The sequence below is a fragment of the Schistocerca serialis genome, chromosome 4, assembly GCF_023864345.2.
Source record: "Schistocerca serialis cubense isolate TAMUIC-IGC-003099 chromosome 4, iqSchSeri2.2, whole genome shotgun sequence".
Lineage (NCBI taxonomy): Eukaryota > Metazoa > Arthropoda > Insecta > Orthoptera > Acrididae > Schistocerca > Schistocerca serialis.
The window spans coordinates 316,930,766-316,951,881 of record NC_064641.1 but is presented as its reverse complement, the minus strand read 5'-3'; the positions used below and the strand labels follow the sequence as shown (position 1 = coordinate 316,951,881).

Sequence of the window (21,116 nt, the reverse complement as noted above, 5' to 3'; positions counted from 1 at the left end):
TGGAATGAAAAATTGCACCAAGCTCAGGATTCGAACCTGCGTTTCCTGCTCACTCGCCAGATGTGCTAACCACTATATCCCTGGCACAGTGGCTTTACTCAACTACACGCCTCTCTCCTCAATCCAAATTTCCATTTACATCTCAGATCACTAGAATAGTCCAGGCATTTGTGCAAAGCCAGTATGCCAGGGGGGTGTAGTGATAAGAGGCATCTGCGTATTGAGCAGATGACCTGGTTTCGAATCCCGGCCTTGGTACAAATTTTCATTCGTCGCTTCAGTCTGCATATACAGGGTGATGATGATGTTTGGTTTGTGGGATGCTCAACTGTGCGGTTATCAGCACCCGTACAAAGTCACAATTTTTTCTTAGTCCAAGCGAGCCACTTGCACCAATGATAATGATGATGATGTTGATGAAATGATGACGACAACATAAACACCTAGTCCCTGGGCAGAGAAAATCACCAACCCGGCCGTGAATCGAACTCGGGACCCAGAGGCAACAACGTTAGCCACTAGACCACTAGCTGCGGACTCATTTACAGGGTGAACATTAATAATACCTATAAACTGCAGGGACGGATTACTGACTGGAAGTTGAGGAAAAAAGGTCCGGAAATGCATCATTGCCAAGGTAGATGGTGCTGACGAATGACATTTCCTCTGAGCACGTGCAGTGTGTTCCCCGTGTGTTTCAGGTTGTTGTGTCTGACGCAGCGCACTATAAGAAGCAGAATGGTTCGGCATTCATGTCGGGAAAAGCCAAGACGGTGTTTGTGTACGGCCAACCAAATGGACGCAAACGCTCAAAACTGGCTTGAAAAGTTGTGTGATGTGGTGGTGTCTTTGAGGGTACTTGTTTTGATACAGCCATCCTGTCTCTCGACCGTTTACATCTGTGCGGCCGTACACAAACACCATCTCGGCTTGTTCCCGACATAAATTCTGCACCATACTGTTGCTTACAGTATGCTGCGTCAATCACACAGCCTGCAACACACAAGGGATACAGGGCACGTGCTCAGAGGAACGTTCGCTTGCCACTGTGGCCGAGTAGTTCTAGGCGCTTCAGTCCGGAAACGCGCGACTGCTGCGGTCGCAGGTTAGAATCCTGCCTCGGTCATGGATGTGTGTGATGTCCTTAGGTTAGTTAGGTTTAAGTAGTTCTAAGTCTAGGGGACTGATGACCTCATATGTTAAGTCCCACAGTGCTTAGAGCCATGTGAATCATTCAGAGGAACATTCATTCGGCAGCACCATCTACCATGGCAACGATGCATTTCCGGACACATGTTTGAAGGACGTTTCTTCCTCCATTTTCAGGCAAGAGTCCGTCCCTGCAGTTTTTCTGTTTTATTAATGTTCCATCCGTATAGACTACAGAGGTTTGAAACTTAAAAACGTCTCTGGAACCAAATAGTTTCGTTTGACATTTTATTACCAGTTCATTGCGATCACTGCTGTTCCCGATATGTTTATAACGATTATAGATTACTTTTCGTCTAGAAGCAAAATAAAACAGTAGGCTACCAAGTAAATGTTGTTTAGCTACCAATGGATCATTACCAGTATGATTGTTTCTTGTTACTTCGTTAGTTACGAAAATATGAATAGCAGTACCTATTTTTTTAAATAGTACTTAAATTTTTTATCCGATAATCCACTTCTCTGCTCAATACTTGTTCAAAAACGTATCACAAAGTACTATTGACGTAAACATGTTGCTATTAAAAACGTAACATAAATTTGATTTTGACTCTCCCCTAGTAGCACGCTGTGTAAGCACCGGGGCAACATAACACGTCCGCTTGCTGGAGTTGACAGTAAACAAATGGAAACACATATTGCAATTGTTGGTCTGCTTATATTCTCTATAGACGACCAGCATTTCTACCTTCCCTTCGTTGGTGTACATTTTGGTCACACAATCCTTCAACTCAAGATGGTTGGTTGATTTACCGCCGGCCGCGGTGACCGAACGGTTCTAGGCGCTTCAGTCCGGAACCGAGCGACTGCCACGGTCGCAGGCTCGAATCCTGCCTCGGGCATGGATGTGTGTGATGTCCTTAGGTTATTTAAGTTTAAGTAGTTCTAAGTTCTAGGGGACTGATGACCTGAGATGTTAAGTCCCATAGTGCCCAGAGCCGTTTTCTTGTTGATTTACCAGTGTGCACTTCTCCCTTCGTCGTCATCTGTATATTGTCAACTGCAGAGTCAAATGTACGAGTTGCAGTACCCGTGGTGGACCTACCTACCCCATGCGCTAGTACATGAAAGTCTAAGTCAATTTTGTGTCCTTTTTTCAGTATCATCATGTTTACGTGAATGGTAAGTTGTTGAGCAGGTCTTGAGGAAACGAAGTAAATTACAAAGTATAAAAAAAAATATATATATAGGATGATATTAGTTATGAACGAAGTTACATGAAAGGGGGCGTCCGTTAATTAAGTGAGTGATTTTCTTTAAAATTTGGACACCCCTCTCTCCTTGGTGATATTTGATGGGAACCCCTCCCCTTCTCACCGCTCACTTGAGGGTTACCCGTAGTTAGGTAAAAATACGTAAAAATCAATTTTAAACACCGAAAAAAATAATTTAATAAAACCACTTTTAATTTAGAAAGTGTATCGAACAGTGTTTTTAATATGTGATTAAAAAAACTATTTTAAACGTGCCAACCTTGCACAGTATTCGGATGGATGGAGAGACAGAAGGACAAAAAGGCTCCACGAAAATAGTACTAATCGTTTGGATGGAACCCTAAAAAGTTGACATTTTATTGGTATTTTATGCGAGTATACGTTAAATATCATTGAACCTTTACCTACTTTGCAGGTGAAAGACAACATTGTTTGTACCTTCCTTTAAACCGTACGATTTCGTAGGTTTTCAAACTGTTGATTAATATGACACTACGAGAATTCTTGTCTGTGAGCTTCAGATTAGCTTCCTTCCACGAATGATAACTTCTTGCTCGGACATTCTTTCAGCTTGCCTGCATTATGCTTAACGTATGCATTGTATAGGCTTTTATGCAAATTCATGTTGAACACTGTAATATCGGCTTCATCTGCGCTGCAGAATAACACGATTGACTGACAGACAGACGCAGTGACTTCGACCCGTGCTGCAGCGCACTCCCTCAATGCAAAAAAATAAAGAAGTTCAAATGGCTCTGAGCACTATGGGACTTAACATCTTAGGTCATCAGTCCCCCAGAACTTAGAACTACTTAAACCTAACTAACCTAAGGACATCACACATCCATGCCCGAGGCAGGATTCGAAACTACGACCGTAGCAGTCGCGCGGTCCGGACTGAAGGGCCTAGAACCGCTCGGCCACCCCGGCCGGCCCCTGAATGCAATATAACACTTGTGAGGTACTCGTTTCCAATCGGGGATTCCGCGTATGAACACTTGTGTAAAGTACTCAGTTCAGTTCGGAGAGACCATAAAGATTGGCGGATACTTCAATAGTCTCCGAATTAAAAAGTTGACGTGAAATTTTCATTGTAACCCCTTCCCTTTAAATGAGATTTGGTGAGATTTTGCTAGACATATGCTCACCATTTTGAGTTCACTTAATGGATGTCCCCACATGCAGCCGTGTTGATTGATGTATCGCTGCTAGCTAAACAACATTCATCATACATTTTATATTTTAAATTAACAGCAATAGTAGCCCTCGGTCGCAAAAAAGGAGTCTTTTGACCCAGATTTCGGCACTGCTATGAGTGCCTTCATCAGAAATAAAACTCTCAAACTGGCCTATAACATAATTACAAAATTAAAGGGGAGAAAAAAATTTTTACGTGTAAGTACTAGCTAGTAATACAAAAAAGGAACAGTACTTACGTGTCACGTCTTAAACTAAAAATCAAGCTATAAAGCTTTAGTCACAACATTTGTAAAACAGAATACATAAAAGGCAAGACACTATGGGCAGCTCACATGCATCGAGCTACGGTAGCATCAGACTGAGGCGATCTCTTTAGCAATTGCAGGCAGATGAACATTACACCAAGATTGCCATCTAGTAGCCGCAGTTACAGACAGGTTACTTAACATTCCAAATGTAGACAGACGATTGTTATGATGAACATTATTTTGTACATGAAGTAAAAAGCAGTAATTTTATCTAAATGAGCGTATCGCATCGCTGGCCGGAGGCCCCATCCGGGGAAGTTCGGCCGCCAAGTGCAAGCCTTGTTTCAGTCGACGCCACATTGGGTGACTTTCGCGCCGGTGATGAGGATGAAATGATGATGAGGACAACACAACACCTAGTCCCCGAGCGGAGAAAATCTCCAACTCAGCCGAGAATCGAAACCGGGCCCGCTTGCAGGAGAGGCGAGCACGTTACCACGCAACAAAGCAGGAGGACACGTTAACAAATTGTCTACAAAATAGCTTATAAATACAGTTTAAGGGCTGAAAACGCCATTTTAGAGCTACAAAGGGAGCTAAATAACTCAGAGAGCAGAAAAGAATAGTACAACGTGAAATGCAGTAGATATAAACATTTAAAAAACAGAAAAATTATATGTCTGCTTAAGTCATCTACAAAGGACCTGTTGATGGTATTGACCGTATTTTCAATCTTTTTAATGAACTTCACGGGAAAATCTCCTTCACCAGTGAACTCGAAAACGAGGCCCGGGCAACTGAACTTTCTTGACTTGACGCTGAGAGTAGAAGAAAATAAAATCTCGTTAAAGTTTTTCGTAAAGAAACATATACCGATCAGATTTTACCTGCTGCTTCCATGCACCCTCAATCTTATAAAAACGCTTTTTTCCGCTAGGTTATTCACAGAGCTACTTGGATTCCACTCTCGAAAGAAACATTCGAGGAAGAAATTAATTTGATAAAAACTATAGCAGTTAATAACGAATACGAAGCTGCGCGGAGTGGTCTTGCGTTCTTAGGCACCATGTCACGGATTGCGCGGCCTCTCCCGCCGGTGGTTCGAGTCCTCCGTCGGGCATGGGTGTGTGTACTGTTCTTAGCATAAGTTAGTTTAAGTAGTGTGTAAGTATAGGGAACGATGACCTCAGAAGTTTGGTCCCATAGGAATTCACACACATTTGAACGAATACGAACCTGCCATAGTTGATGACATCCTTAAAAGGAAACTGTTAAAAGTGTTACTACACTCGGCACCTCTGTCATTGAGTCCAACCAAAAGAAGAATTTCTTTTCTATTCCTTTCTTGGGACCCAAACCCTATAAAATTCAACGCCTTTTTAGTAATGAATACAACTGAAATGTCGGCTTTTCAACCAATAATAGTTTGAAAAAACTCTTATTTTCAATTTAAAATCGACCTGCTCCCCTTTGAAAAACTCTGGTATCTGTAAGTTTTTTTGCGACACTTACTCTTCTTACTACATAGGACAAACAGGACGTGCCTTTACAGTCAGATACAAAGAACATCTTTTAAGAAAAAATGGCACTAGCACCCAGAATTCGTCTTTTGCCGACCATCTTCTAATTATAGGTCACGCACCCAAAGCTGTTAACCATGTCAGCATTTTGCATACTGAGAAGAAAGGCCGTTGATTACATTTTCTCGAAGAATTAGAAATTTTTAAACATATTTCTCGTAATGAAGGTCTCATTCCTGATGAGCAGCTACAATTACGTAGTAAAAGCTTCTTCTTATGATATAAAGCAGTTACCTGATATTTGATTTTCATTTCGTTCGTCTGTCTACATTCTGAACGTTAAGCTGCCTGTTTGTATTTGCGGCTACCAGATGGCTCTCTTGGTGTACTGTTCACCTGCGTCGGGTGCCTCAGTCTGATGCTACCGTAGCTCGACGCATGTGAGCAGCCCATAGTGGCTTGCCTTTGATGTAATCTGTTTTACAAATTTTGTGACTAAAGCTTTATCGCTTGGTTTTTAGTTTAAGACGTGGCATGTAAGTACTGTTCCTTTTTTGTATTACTAGCTAATACTTACACTTAAATTTTTTTTGTTTCCTTTAAATTTGTAATTATGTTATAGGCCAATCTGAGAGATTTATTTCTGATGAATGCACTCGCAGCAGTGCCGAACCCCGGGTCAAAAGACTCCTTTTTTGCGACCGAGGGCTGCTATTGCTGTTAATTTTACTTTGTAAACGGTCGCTGACCACCCAGCCATATTCAAAACCTTCTCTATTTTAGTTGTACATAAAAAATTATCTGCGGTGGGCAAAATAAATGGGACATCAGTACTGTAACAATGATTAAACAGCGGGTATCGTATTTAGAAATCACTTCTGAATGTGGACTGGTTGTGAGACGATTGTGTTATGCATCGTGTAAAAAGGAGAAGAATTGCACGTGTCGGAACTACACAGCGGCAGGATCGCGGGCTAGTGACACTGTGTTCTGACGTTTCGCGATACTGTTACTCGCGTTGGTTGACAACGCCACGGGGACGTTACTTCAGCGCTTGCGATGTGTGCGTCTTGTCTTTTGTTGGCCACTGGCTGACCGGAACCGATCACGGGAATATGAAATGATTTTGGTGATTGTGTCATAATAAAATAAAGGAAGATGAACTGAGAACTCACCATTTTCTCTGAAGTCGAGTAGCCTCTTGTTGAACATCTGTACGTATTTGGAGTTGCGTGTGAAGGCGAGGCCATAGCCCGTCATGGCGTACCAGGAGCCGACGGTGAGCAGGCGGCAGTCTTCGTCCTGCGCAACCAGGTAGTCCAGCACCGTCCCATCGTAGATGAAGGCGTCCAGCTCGCTGGAATCACAGAGTAGTGACATCCTGGATAGAATGTGAGCAGAAATAGGGCTGCAGTGCTCTTTAACACCTTTCTCTAGGTTTAACATTTCCACTAAGCTTAATTGGTTTAGCCGTTTACTTAGCTTTCCGAAGTCACTCTGAACTGTGTTGCTGTTGTTATCTTCAGTCTGAAGACTAGTCTGATGCAGCTCATCAAGCTACTGTGTCCTGTGCAAGTTTCTTTATTTCTGCATAACATCCATTTGAACTTGCATAGTGCAGTCAAGCCTTGTCTCTCTGTACAGTTTTTAACCCACTGTCTCCCCCTTCCTACCCTTCACCTCTATCGTGTCAAACACACATACTTCCCTTCTTACCAAATTATATTAGACAGACTGTCCAAAATAATAGAACCAGTACTTACAACGGAACAAGCTGCACCACTCAACTACTGCACCTAACATAGTATACTGAAGATGGCTTTGAAAACAATAAAATCATGGGTGTAATTTTCATCAAGTTGATGGCAGCATATGACACAACTAACCACAGCTTACTGCTAAACAAGCTCTATGAAATAACAAAGGATTATGAACTAACTCAAACATTAGTATGCCTGCTACAGAACGGAAGTTGTTTTGTTGAACTGCAAGACCACAGAAGTACGAGGGGCGTTTGAAAAGTCCGAGAGACGGCAGCATTGGCGCGTATCGAGGTCATGTTTAGTTAGTAGCATCTTTGCAAATAACGCACTCCAAGTTTCAGCCATAATGGTCTTTTTCTTTGTGTTTGACATTCGTGTGAATCAAGGAAGTCGAGTGACTGTCAAAAAATGGACGAAAAAGTATTACGTGTGGTGATTAAATATTACTTTATGAAAGGCAAAACGCCTCAGGAGACTAAAGAGAAGCTTGATAAACATTACGGTGACTCTTCATCTTCGATTAGAACAGTTTATAAGTGGTTTCAAAATTTTCGGAGTGGCCATATGGGAATAAGTGATGCTGAACATATTGGATGCCCTGTCGAGGTTACGACACCAGAAATCATTGATAAAATCCATGTATGGTGATGGATGACAGAAGAGTTAAGGTGCGTGAGATTGCTAGTGCAGTAGGCATCTCGAATGAACGGGTACATAATATTTTGCATAAACATTTGGACGTGAGAAAGCTATTCGTTAGATGGGTTGCGCGATTGCTCACGCTTGACCAAAAACGGAATCGTGTGAAGTGTTGCAAGGATGGTTTGCAGCTTTCAGGAAGAATCCACAGGACTTTAAGCTTCGTTTCGTCACTGTGTATGTAACATGGATACATTACTATACTCCTGAGACCAAACAACAATCTAAAAAATGGGTTACCAAGGGAGAATCTGCACCAAAAAAGGCGAAGACCATTCCTTCGGCCGGAAAGGTTATGGCGATTGTCTTTAGGGATTCGCAAGGGATAATCCTCATCGACTATCTGGAAAAAGGATAAACCTGTTACAGGTGCATATTATTCATCGTTATTGGATCGTTTGAAAACCGAGCTGCAAGAAAAACACCAGCGATTGGACTCCAAAAAAGTCCTTTTCCATTACGACAATGCACCAGCACGCACCTCAGCAAAATTGATGGAAATAGGATTCCAACTCGTTTCACATCCCCCCTATTCTCCAGACTTGGCTTCCTCGGACTACTGTTTGTTCCCAATTTGAAGAAATGGCTGGCGGGACAAAGATTTCATTCAAACGAGGAGTTGACTGCAGCAACTAATAGCTACTTTGCAGACTTGGACAATTCCTATTATTCGGAAGGGATCAACGAATTACAACAGCGTTGGACAAAGTGTATAAGCCTAAAAGGAGACTATGTCGAAAAAAAGGGTTACCCCAAACATGTAACTAGTTATTATTTTTGCACAGACTTTTAAAACACCCCTCGTAGATGGAAGAACCATACAAATTGTCTACCACAAGAAAGCGTCCTCGATCTTATTCTCTTTAACATCTACACCAATGACGAACCTTCCCAGAAGGAACAAAAGTTTCATCTATGCAATAGCAGCACAAGATACAAGTTTCGAGAATGTTGAAAAGAAGCTGTCCCTAACTGTAAAAGACCTCAATAATTGCTACCACGACAACCATTTAAAACTCAATCCGTCAGAGACACAAGTATCCTGCCTCCACCTAAAACACAAGCAAGAAGAAAATGGCAGGTGAGCAGGGAAGATATTCAGTTAGAACATTACGCTATACCCAAATATTTAGACGTCACCCTTGATCGAATTCTAACTTACAAAACCCACTGCTTCGACGCTAAAAGAAAGGTATCAGCAAGAAATAACATCCTCTGGAACAACTTGAAGGACACATTCTCGTGTTCGGAGAAAACCAGCGTTAGCTCTCTGTTACTTTGCAACAGAATTTGCCTGTCCTGTCCAGTCCAGGGCCAGTCATGCCAGACGTGCTGATGTTGCCCTAGACGAGACTTGCAGAAGCATCATAGATTATCTGAGATCAAATGGCTCTGAGCACTATGGGATTTAACAGCTATGGTCATCAGTCCCCTAGAACTTAGAACTACTTAAACCTAACTAACCTAAGGACATCACGAGGCAGAGAAAATCTGAGATCAACTCCATTCCAGAAAGTCTAATGTCTAGCAGACATCCGACTCCCCGGGCATCCGCTATGAATCTACCGCCGGGCTAGAAAGAAATAACTGTTAGGAAAAAAATCGATACGTCGCGCCGTTTCTTAGTTAATTGACATTAAAGTTAGCCGATCAGGTGGTGGCCCCAAATTCGAGCGGCCCACCAGATACACAATTAGTGTCAGTCGTTCTCCCAGCGTAGATGATAGAACACGAGACTCCTGAGCTTGTTCGTGTTTCATCCTTACTACTGTCCCATATCCAATTTTTGTATCGCTCTCTTGTTCACTTTTAGGAAATCAAACGAACGCATTTGGCGACAGTCTCTTGTGGGCCGATAGAACAAGGCCGCACAACTACCTGATTGCCTAGCTTCAATGCTAATTAACTCAGAAACAGTGCAACTTGTCGAATCCTCTTCTGAGTAAGTATTTGTCAGTAAAACCTATCGTACAACACCGTTACAAGCTTTTCAGACTGTTTCTGTGTATTGTTTCGGTTACATGGTGTATATTTTCTGATGCGATTAATAAGTAAATTACAACTGTTTCTGTGTATTGTTTCGGTTACATGGTGTATATTTTCTGATGCGATTAATAAGTAAATTACCAAACTGATGGTTCCTTTATGCCTCAGGGTGTGTCCTATTAATCTATTCCTCCTCCTAGTCAAGTTGCGCCATAAATAAATTTTCTTCTCAATTTGATTCCTTATCTCTTCATTAGTTGTCCGATGTACACACCTTATCTTCAACATTCTTCTGTAAAAACATATTTCAAAAGCTTCTATTCTCTTCTTGTCTGAAATGTTTATTGTCCATTTTTTACTTCCGTACAAGACTACATTCCAAACACTTAAATTTATATTCATTTTCAATAAATTTCTCTTTTGCTGAAACAATTTTCTTCCTATTGCCGGCCTGCATTTCACGTCCTTTCTACTTTGGCCATTGTTAGTTATTTTACAAACCAATAGTAAAACTCATTTATTACTTGCAACGTCTCATTTGACTCAGAATCACTTGATTTAATTCCACTATACTTGATTATCCTTATTTTACTTTCGATATTTATCTTATAAGCTATTCCATCATTCGTTCCATTCAACTTATCTTTCATGTTCTTTGTCGTCTCTAACGGAATAATGAAATGATTGGGAGATCTTTAAGTTATTATATGTTCTCCTTGAATTTTAATTCACATTTCAAACTTCTCCTTCCTTTCTGAACTGAATACTGCCGCAAGCTCGGTTGCATACAGTATGGCCTAGCGGTCATTGTTGCTGGCTGGCGACGGTTGGGCCGCCAGCTCAAACGCGACACCAGAACATTTATCGTTTCTGGAAAATTTTTGAAATATCTTGGATTTTTAATTTTTGTATATTCTGGAATATTCGATGTTTCTATAAAAAATTGAAAATCTCCATGTAGAGCGTTGGTGTTCGTAATAAAAGTGTTTTCAGTGCTGTTTGTTGTATTTCAGTGGCGACTTTGCTTTCGGATTTGGACTTGAATGTGTTTATGGTGTGACATTGTTTGGTGGAGAGGACTGGTACTTCAAAACATCTGCATCACCATGACTCCAATTAGGCAACTTAAAAGCCGTCGCCTACACAGACAGGAACCGTAATGGAAGCATTACATCTTCCCACGATCCATGTTTTCAGCAGACCAATAAATTACAAGCCAGCAGTATCAACCATCTATAAGTGTTCTCAAGAGATGCTGGTCATGACCCGCCGAAATGGCTGAAAGAATGCAACAGGTTGGATGCTATGGTGTGTTTGGAAAGTGTGTACGTTTATTTGGACTGCACAGCCCAGCAGTGGGTTGACAACGAAGAGAAGCTCAGTAGTTGGGACAAGTTGGTCGCGTCGATTTTTCATGGCGCATTCGATTGGTGGCAGCTATTGGTGCTAAAGACCGTTACACCTCTGCTTCAAATTCTCCTGACGTATCAGATCGACATTCACGGCTCCTATCTCTTGCTTACTCAGTCCGACAATTCTGAGGCACAAAATGCTGTGTCTCTTCTCTCACTATTTGGAAAATGAGAGAGGCGACGTCGTAGTGGTCTTTCACAACTGCTGTAGGGACCACTTTCGGGAATCGGACGAATACTTTTTTCGTTTGTATCTTTTCTGTTGCATCTCCTCGATACGCTGGTTCCACTTAATGAACGCCCCGGTGGTTGTGACATCCTTTACCAGAAGAACTTTGTACGTACCTTCCACAACTCCTTTCATCAACAATCATTTCATATTTTTGGGCCACGTCATGTAATACTGTTTGAATAATATATCCGCTATTTGTATGTACAACTTCTTTATTTTGTATTATTATCATGATTTCGGCCTTAACCCATTATCAAGTATAACAGTGTTGCATATAATCAGACCTCGTTATATAAAGTCATTGCCAAGATCAGCTGAACTGGGTGTCCCAGCGAATAGATAAGTACATCATCAACGAAATGTGTAGCAAATAGGTATCAAACATATTGTCCAGTCATAATACAAGTGAGCCATAGAGTGAACATCAATGCTGTAGTTACGTGTGCAGTGAACATGTTCTGAAAACAAATGTATAGTCATATTTTCAGACCATGTTCACTGCACATGTAACTATGTTTCGGTGTTCATTCTGTAGCTCAGTTGTTTTATGGCTGGAAAACATGTTTGTTGCCTGTCTGCCATACATGTCGGTGATTTTGTTCTTATCTACACGTAGGGACACCCCGTTCAATAGATTTTGACGATGACTTCACTGTAAAAAAGTCTAATTACACCTAACATTGTTGCACTTCATGATGGCTTAAGGTCGAATCATGATAGTAATACAAAATAAAGAAGTTGTACAGTCAAATGGCGAAAATAACATTCAAACATCTTTTCATCAACTGTGAGATGTTTTCAGTTTCTAATGTGTCACAGGGAAAAACATTATGTATGTACAGCTATGCCGTTTCCCCATGACGCTGGGGCCTGTTCTTCAATGGTTCTTCTGCTAAGCAGACTTGCCGCTGATCGTCTTCAGTTCGGCTTGGAACTTGTCCCAACTACCGAGCTTCTCTTCGTTGTCAACCCACTGCTGGGCTGTGCAGTCCAAATAAAAGTGACATAGAGGCCAGGGGCTTGGTATGGAGGACAGAAAAAAAATAGTAGAGATTTGTGCGTCTGTAAAAATATCGATGCGTGAAGCCTTAGCAAAAGTCTGGTGTGGCAATAGAAGACAGCAAAAAGAAAGCCGAATTTTTAAATTTCACGGTTAACAAATAGTTCATGCAGGAGAATCGTACAAACATACCGTCACTTGACCTTCTCACGAACTCTAGTATGGAGAACATAGTAATAGGCATCCCTGATGTAGAGAAACAACTGAAAGTGTAGAAAACGAATAAGTCGCCAGGCCCGAATGGAATTCCAGTTCGATTTACGAAGAGTATTGTACGGCATTGACTTCTTACTTAGCTTGCATTTATCGCGAATCTCTAGCCCAGTTCGAAGTCCCAAGCGACTGCAAAACAGCACAGGTGCCTCGAGTATATAAGAAGGGTACAAGGACGCACCTGCAGAATTACAGACCAATATCCTTAACATCGGTTTGCTGCAGATTTCTTGAACATATTCTCAGTTCGAATATAATCAATTTCCTTGAGACGGAAAAGCTTCTGTCCACAAATAAACAGGGTTTTAGAAAGCATCGCCCGTGTGAAATTCAGCTTGCCTTTCTCTCTGATAGCCTGCAAACAACAGGTGAAAGGCAACAGGCAAATTCCATACTCTAAGATTTCCGAAAAGCATCTGACACAGTGCCCCACTGCAGTCTGTTAACAAAGGTACGAGCACACGGACTATGTTCTTAGATGTGTGGGTGGCTCGAAGACTTCTTAAGCACCAGAGCCCTGTTCAGTTACCTCGACGGCGAGACAGACGAGAGTATTGTCAGAAGTGCCCAGGGAAATGTGATAGGACTACTATTATTTTCTATATACATAAATGATACAGTGGACAGGCTGAGCAGAAATCTGCGGCAGTTAGCTGTTGCTGATGATGCTGTGGTACATGGTATGGTAACGTCAGTGAGGGGCTGTAGGAGGAAATAAGATGACGTGGACAAAATTTCTAGTTGGTGTGATGAATGGCAACTAGCTCTAAATATATAAAAATCTAAGTTAATGCGGATGAGTAGAAAAAAATCCTGTAGTGTTCGAATACAGCCCTAGTAATGTGCTGCTTGACACAGTCGCGTCGATTGAATATCTAGATGTAAAATTGGAAAGTGATGTGAAATGGACGAGCATGTTAGGATTGTAATAGAGAAGGCGAATGGTCGACATTGGTTTATTTAGAAAATTGTAGGAAAGTGTGATTCATCTGTAAAGGAGCCAACATATTGAACACTAGTGCGACCCATTCTTGAGTAACGCTCGAGTTTTTCAGATCCACACCAGGTCGGATGTAAGGGAAGATATCGAAGAAGCAATTCAGAGGCGGTTTGCTAGATTTATTACCATTAGTTTCGAATAACAGGCAAGTGTGACGGAGATGTTTCGGGACCTCTAATTGGAATCCCTGGAGGGAAGGCGATGTTCTTTTCGAGGAACACTACTGGAAAAATTTATAGGACCGGCATTTCAAGCTGAATGCAGAACGATTTTACTGCTGTCAAGATATATTTCGCGTAAGGATCACGAAGTTAAGAAAAATTAGGATTTGTACGGATACATGTAAACAGTCGTTTTTCCTTCGCTCTGTTTGGGAGTGGAACAGGAAAGGAGCGGATTAGTAGCGGTACACGCCACGCACCATACGATGGAGTGCAGAATATGTATGTAGATGTAGATTTTTATACCTATATGGAAAGTAGGACTATCGGAGAAGTTACTAAGGCGCTACTTTAGGCTTGTCAGACGTCACGTACTAAGTCAATGATTATGACTTTTCACCAAGAAGACAAAAGCGCAGACGTCGTCCGTGTCCTGCATATGCAACCCTACTTCAGTCCAGAGAGGCAGATCGACGACGGAAGGTTGATGGAAGCTGAAGACCCACTCGATGATTACGAAGCTTCGACGGGAGGGGCTGCCTTCGATGCTCCTCATAGTGAAGAGGATGTAGTGAGCCCCAGAACGCGAGGATCCGCCTCCATACAGATGACCACTGTCAAGATCTACGAGTAGATTCGGCTTCGATGAGTGCTTCTGAAACAGTGGGTCGCTGTTAATCTGGGAGAGGGAGCAATCCCGCGAGCTCCAGTGCATGCAGTCTGGAGTAGTTGTTAGCATCGTTGGCTGGCGTGCTGTGGGTCGTCAGTTCGAACCCGACCTCAAGCAAATGTTTGTTAGGTAGTATTTATCAGATTTGGAAGGTTCTTGAATGTCTTTCGTTTGTGTATTCTGCAATGTTTGATGTCTATATAAATACCAGAATTGTCTAGTAATCGATGTTTGTGTAAATAGCTGCACTCTCCGTGCAGGAGATCAGCTCTGTTCTAGCTATGCTGTAGTGTTCGTAATAAACGAGCATTTAGTGCTGAGTATTTTATTCCACTGACGACCTGCTCTCGCATTTGGACTTGAATGTGGCTACGACGTGACAATATGAAAAATCAAACGTAATTATTTCAAGTGAATTGAAAACAATAATTGTTTTTCTACTGATTTGAGGTGCAAAGCGCATAAAATTCATTAGATCAGTAATTTGCTCTTTGAATACTACATACAAGGCCTGGGGGTCTTCTCAATGCTAGAACAAGCCTGCAGGAGCGATAAGCATGAGAGTAGTACAGTGATTCCCAATATCTCTCGCAGTGAAACGTTATAAGCTTAAATACGGCGATTTCCGAAAATGAACAGGAAGCGTTTCATCTAAATAAAAACGAGGAATTGTTTTCGTGATTGTTGCTTACCAGTCCAAATGCCATACGCGCAGTAAGACAGCGAGAGGGAACCTGGCTTTTAGATTACGTGAAGGTGGACGGCGCAATCAGTCATACGAGGGCTATGCCGAAAGTTTGTAGCAGCTCGTAAACCGTAACGCGGAGGACAATGGTGTTGTTTTCATTCGAAAGAGCGATGTTTTTCGACCTTGGGACGTGCGCGTGCAGCCCCTGGCTAGCGGCGATCCTCCCACAGCGCGGTAAGAAAGCACAGGCAGTGCTGAGTCAGAGACGGTGCAGGATGGAGCTGTCGGGCCGCGACTTTCGCGCCATGATTTTTTACGATTATAAAAAGGGTTTAAGTGCCGAAGAATGCCATTCTTCTTTGCTGCGTGTTTTTGGTGAAGCTTCCCCTTCTAGGGACACAGTTGGAAATTGGTTTCGCGAGTTTTCGAGGGGTCGGCAGTCAATTGAAGATGAACCTCCTCCCTGTCGGCCAGCAACAGCTGTGACTCTTGAAAACATTGATGCTGTGAGGAAAATGATCAAAGAAGATCCACATCTTACATTTTGTGACGTTGAAGGGACCCTAAATATTGGATCAACAGCAGCACAGACCATCGTTCATAGTCACTTAGGCCTTACTAAGAGATGTGCCTGTTGGGTGGCACATTCCCTGACAGAAAGATAAAAGGAGGCGAGAGTGACCTAGTGTCGTTTCTTGCTCGAAAAATTCAATGGAGGGAAGTCCCAAGGCACCTACAATATCGTCACAACTGATGAAACGTGGGTCTACCATTATGACCCTGAAACGAAGAGACAGTCTTCTGTGCGGTGCTTTCCAGGGGAGGAACCACCCACAAAAGTTCAACGAAGTCGGAGCTCTGGAAAAAAGATGGTGGCAACTTGTTTCACAAAGATCGGGCATCTCACCTCTGTGACCTTGAACCCATGTCGTACAGTCAATGCTGAATGGTACGTGAACGATTGTCTTCCAAAAGTCATCGCCACATGGAAGTCACAGCATCCAAAGTCCAAGAGTGGGCACCTTCTGCTGCATCACGACAATGCATCTGCGCACAGAGCTGCCAGAACAATGGACTTTCTGGAGAAGGAAAAAGTGCGAGTGTTACCCCATCCCCCCTATTCACCTGACGTGGCCCCCTGTGACTTCTTTCTGTTCCCTAAGACTAAGGAAAAACTTTGAGGGCAGCGGTTTTCATAAGATGAAGAGGCCATTGCAGCGTAGGAGAGTGCACTAAGTGACATCCCAAAAGAAGCTTGGTCTGACACATTTTCTAAGTGGTTTCAGAGACTGGAAAAATGTATATGTGCTAATGGAGAGTATTTTGAAAAGTTGTAAATGTTAATTTTGCAAATAAATTTTTTTCACACATTCTGCTAAAATCTTTCGGCATAGCCCTTGTAACCAAGAAAGTACTTGAGGCGTCGCACCATTAAGCGCTACGTGGAGAACCGTCGTTGAATGACAGTCGGCTATCACGCTGTGCTGTCGCCTCAGGTCCACTCGTCCACCAACTTCAACGAATACCACAATTGCGGAAGAACTCAACACCAACACAGCGTAATATGGATTCAGGTCAATGAGACTACGGGCGAAGCATTATCTGGGGCAGTCAAATGAAAACGAGACATGTGGAAAAATATAAACAAACTGTTTATAATTTCAAAAGTAATCGTCACAAGTGTTAATACATTTATCCCACTGTGAAACAAGGGGCTCATTGTCTTCATAGAAAAATGTTTGCTGTTGGCTGTGGAACCATGTTTGCACCTAGGCGTGCACCTCTTCGTCCGAAGCAAATCGACGGCCACAAACATCTTTCTTCAGGGCTCCAAAAACATATAAATCGCATGGGGAGAAATTAGGACTGTGTGAAGGACGAGTAAGGGTTCCCCATCGAACCTTCTGCAGCGTAGTCGAAACAACCTCTGGAACGTGTGGGTGTGAATTATCCTGTAACAGCATGATTCCATCAGTCAACATTCTTGGGCTTTTGGGCTTGATGGCACGCTTCAACTTTTGCAAAGCCTCCACACACCGCTGTAAAAAGTTGATCGTGTCACTAAGTTCCAGAAAGTCAAGGGGCAGTAGTCTCTTCCAGTAAAAAAAAAAAAAGGTCGTCAGTATTTGACTACGAAGTCTTTCGCGACGGAGTCCTGACAAAGATGACGGAGGTAGTCATCGAAAGCTTGGGATTTTATCCAAATTTGATGCGGCAAGTAAACCGAGAACTTTTTATGCATCGTCAGTATTTTCCTGGAGCTGGTGTGCCTTACCCATTCTCCATGCAGTCCTTATCCTCTCCCCGAGCGACTTCCATGTTTTTGGAACCCTGAAGGAAGACTTCCGTGGTTGTCGATTTGCTTCGAACGAAGAGGTGCGCGCATGTGTACAATCGTGGTCCCGCAGGCAATAGTAAATATTTTTCCATAAGGACACTGACCGTCTTGGCTCACAGTGGAGTAAATGTATTAACTGTTGTAGAGATTGCTTTTGAAATAATAAATAGTTTAATTACTTTTTCCACCTGTTGCATTGTCATTTGATTACTCTTTATACATTATGTAGAAAACAACGCAATCTGTAACATAAGAAGATTGCACAGTTTCCTAAGAGATGCTTTGGAAGACTATAGATTTAGAGCTCATGATGGGTGTGTATAAGAATTGGCAAATTTTATGTTGTGCATCGCACTACTGATTTTAATACGTTTTGGTTCGTTATATGTACTTGAATGTGTCGGTTTAGGTGGACTGCCACAAGCATGGTTGAAGTTGAAATTGTAAAATTTTGAAATCGATCACGTGAATTAAATATCATCTATAAAACAGCTGAGTGTATAATCCAACAATAGTATATTATTAACAGAAAGGAAGATTAATTTTTAAGGTGCCACAACTAGGGAACATTTGTGACTATGTGTTGCCGAACAGTAACATTTAGACTCTAACAGGGCATTTCCTGATGGACGTTCGTTTAACTGCAAAGAATGACGTTATTCCCATCAGAGTGTTGGTTCAAATGGATAATTTGTGAAGCACTACTGACTGGTTTCGATGTGTGCTTATTTTGCAAGTGCAGAAATGGATGTGGTCGTACCATCCACGAAAATGTAGAGACGCAATGGATGCTACTCTGTCACGAAAAGCTTGGCGTCAGATGAAGTGTCAGGATCTATTTGTGCACTTGAAGAAGGAGAACACCCTCAAAACCGGCCAACAGTATCTAACACAACATTTATTTTAACAACAAATTAGTGGAAACTGTGTTCTCTGAATTGCTCGTGGCTGTGATGTTAACCCAGAAGACGACAGTTTCCACTCGTATATTCTGATGCTTTTGACCTTCACTGTCATGTCTACATATTCATCTCTAACCATCTCTTTGTCACCGGAATATTAAACCCCTATCTTCCTTTCTTCCTTATAGCAAAACCTACGTACATGGGGTGGACAAATATACGGAACCACAAGAAACAAAACACACTGTGATCCTAATGTGGTGTAGGAAAGCCACTGGCATTCAAACTGCATCCAGTCGTCTCGGAATGGATAAATACATGTCTCTTATTGTTTTCAAGGGAATCTTATGGCAAGTATTGAATTTGCGCAGCTGAATAAGTATTAAGGAGAAAAGAAGGACATTTGACTAATAACTATATTTGCACATTCAAGAACAAAAAATTTACAGCGAATACAACAGAATAATTAGCACACACAAAGAGTGTTAGACAGTGCCAAAGATTTACACAGTGCACTTTGCGCCGTCGCACACGAAATATATTGTTCACACAATTCCAACACCCCTCCTTGAACTTATATTTTGTGTGTTGCTTCCACAAGATAAACCAAATAGTCCCACAACCTTCTCAAACTTCTCCCTTTCCAAGGGTTTGGTCAGAAGGTCAGCTAACTTGTCTTCTGTGTGCAGATAGTCCACGGCAATGTTCTGTCGCTCTATGTGGTTCCGAATGAAATGGTGCCGTATGTCAATATGATTTGTCCTAGCACTAGTAACATCATTTTTAGCTAGGCTTATGGCTCCCTTATTGTCACAGAAGATGGTTGTAGGTTCCTCAATTAAATTGGGTTTTATTTCACTTATTAATGTTCGTAGCCATAATGCTTCCTGTGTGGTGTAAGATAGTGCCATATACTCGGCCTCTACGGTGCTCAATGCAACAGTTTTTTGCTTTTGACAGGACCATGACGTGAGGCCCCTCATTAATTTAAAACAGCAGCCACTGGTGGAGTATCTGTCTCCCAATTCACTCCCCTAGTCCGCATCGCTATATCCCTCTAGTTTTGCGTTACCATCTCTATGGTATTTTAACTCATAGTTTGAGGTTCCTCTTAGGTATCGAATATCCTCTTTACAGCTTGCCAGTGCTTTTCCTTTGGGTCTCTGCAATATCTGCTCACTGCATTGGTGGCAAAAGCAATGTCGGGTCGTGATGTTTGAGACAAATATAACAGACTCCCTACTGCTTCTAAATAAGGAACATTCTTGTCGCATTCCACATCAGTCTCATGTACACTTAACTTCACTCCGACTTCCACTGGAGTACTTATGGGTTTGAAATCACTCATGCCAAATTTCTTTAATATTTTTTCCGTGTATGATGATTGACTTATGCTCAATTCTTGTCTTTCTTCATCCTTAGTAATCTGCATACCTAAATAACGTTTGACTTCTCCCAAATCATGCACCTTAAACTTGGTTTGCAGCTGTTTCTTGAAAATTCTCATTTGGCCTTCACTTTCAGTCAGGATAAAGAAATCGTCCACCCATATCGCCATTATTATTATTTCTTCTTTTATCCCTTTATAGTAAATGCTGGGATCTGCCTTGGATTGCTTCATATTCATATTTATTAGAGTTTCATGTAGACATCGATTACAGCAACGTCCACTTTGTTTAAGTTCATAAATACTTTTTCTCAAACGCCAAATCTTTTTACTTTCTGATCTGGTTTTTATGGCTTCCCTTGGTGGAATGACGTATATCTCCTCCTCCAATTTCCCATTTAAATATGCCGTTTTAACATCCATATGATAAATTATTAAATTTCGTTTTACTGCCAAGGCTAAAAGATATCTCAATGATGCATACTTGACTACAGGTGAAAAAGTTTCTTCGTAATCTACCCCTTGTTTTTGTGAATATCCTTTTACCACAAGTCTTGCTTTGTATTTTGGTGATGAGCTTTCAGGGTTCTTCAAATTGAATACCTATCTTGCCTGCAGTGGTTTCTTATCTCCTGGCATATCTACCCATTAAAAGGTTTCGTTCTGATATAAAGATTCTAATTCTCTCTTCATCGCTTCTTTCCATTCTTGAGAGTTTGGGCCACTCATTGCTTCTTCTGCTGTTCTTGGCTCATCATTAAAAGACTGTGCTGTATACATCTCAAAATCCGGATATTCCTTCGGTTTTGGTACACGAGAAGAACGCCTTACATTGTTTTCTTCATTTTTTCATCCTCTAACTCATTGTCATCATAAATTGTATCCATTTGTCCTTGGCTGTCGTCTTGCTCTTCTTCACTTTCTATTTCCTCACACAAGGTTTCACCTTCTGAACTAGGTGCAGTTGACTTAGTGGTTTTGCTCTCTTTTGAGTCCTTTCTATTTTCAAAGAATATTACATCTCTACTTGTGACAATAGTTTTAGTCAATGGATCCATTAATCGGTAGCCCTTTGAATTTTCACAATAGCCTACAAAAATATACTTTTTAGCTTTCGGATCCCATATTCCTCTTAGCTGTTTTGGAATATGTGCCATTGCATCACACCCAAAAACCCTTATATTGCTTATATCAGGTTTCTTTCCTATCCATAT

At 41.7% G+C, this 21,116-nt stretch overlaps 1 protein-coding gene across 1 annotated transcript in view; it reads right to left on the bottom strand.

The window, feature by feature from the left end:
- Positions 1-21,116, bottom strand: part of LOC126474415 (glutamate receptor ionotropic, NMDA 2D-like) — a 580,517-nt gene that overhangs the window by 107,419 nt on the left and 451,982 nt on the right. Inside the window, exon 9 of the mRNA XM_050101884.1 lies at positions 6,567-6,748. Within this exon, the coding sequence (XP_049957841.1) occupies positions 6,567-6,748 (182 nt within the window). The remainder of the gene's footprint in view (positions 1-6,566; positions 6,749-21,116) is intronic.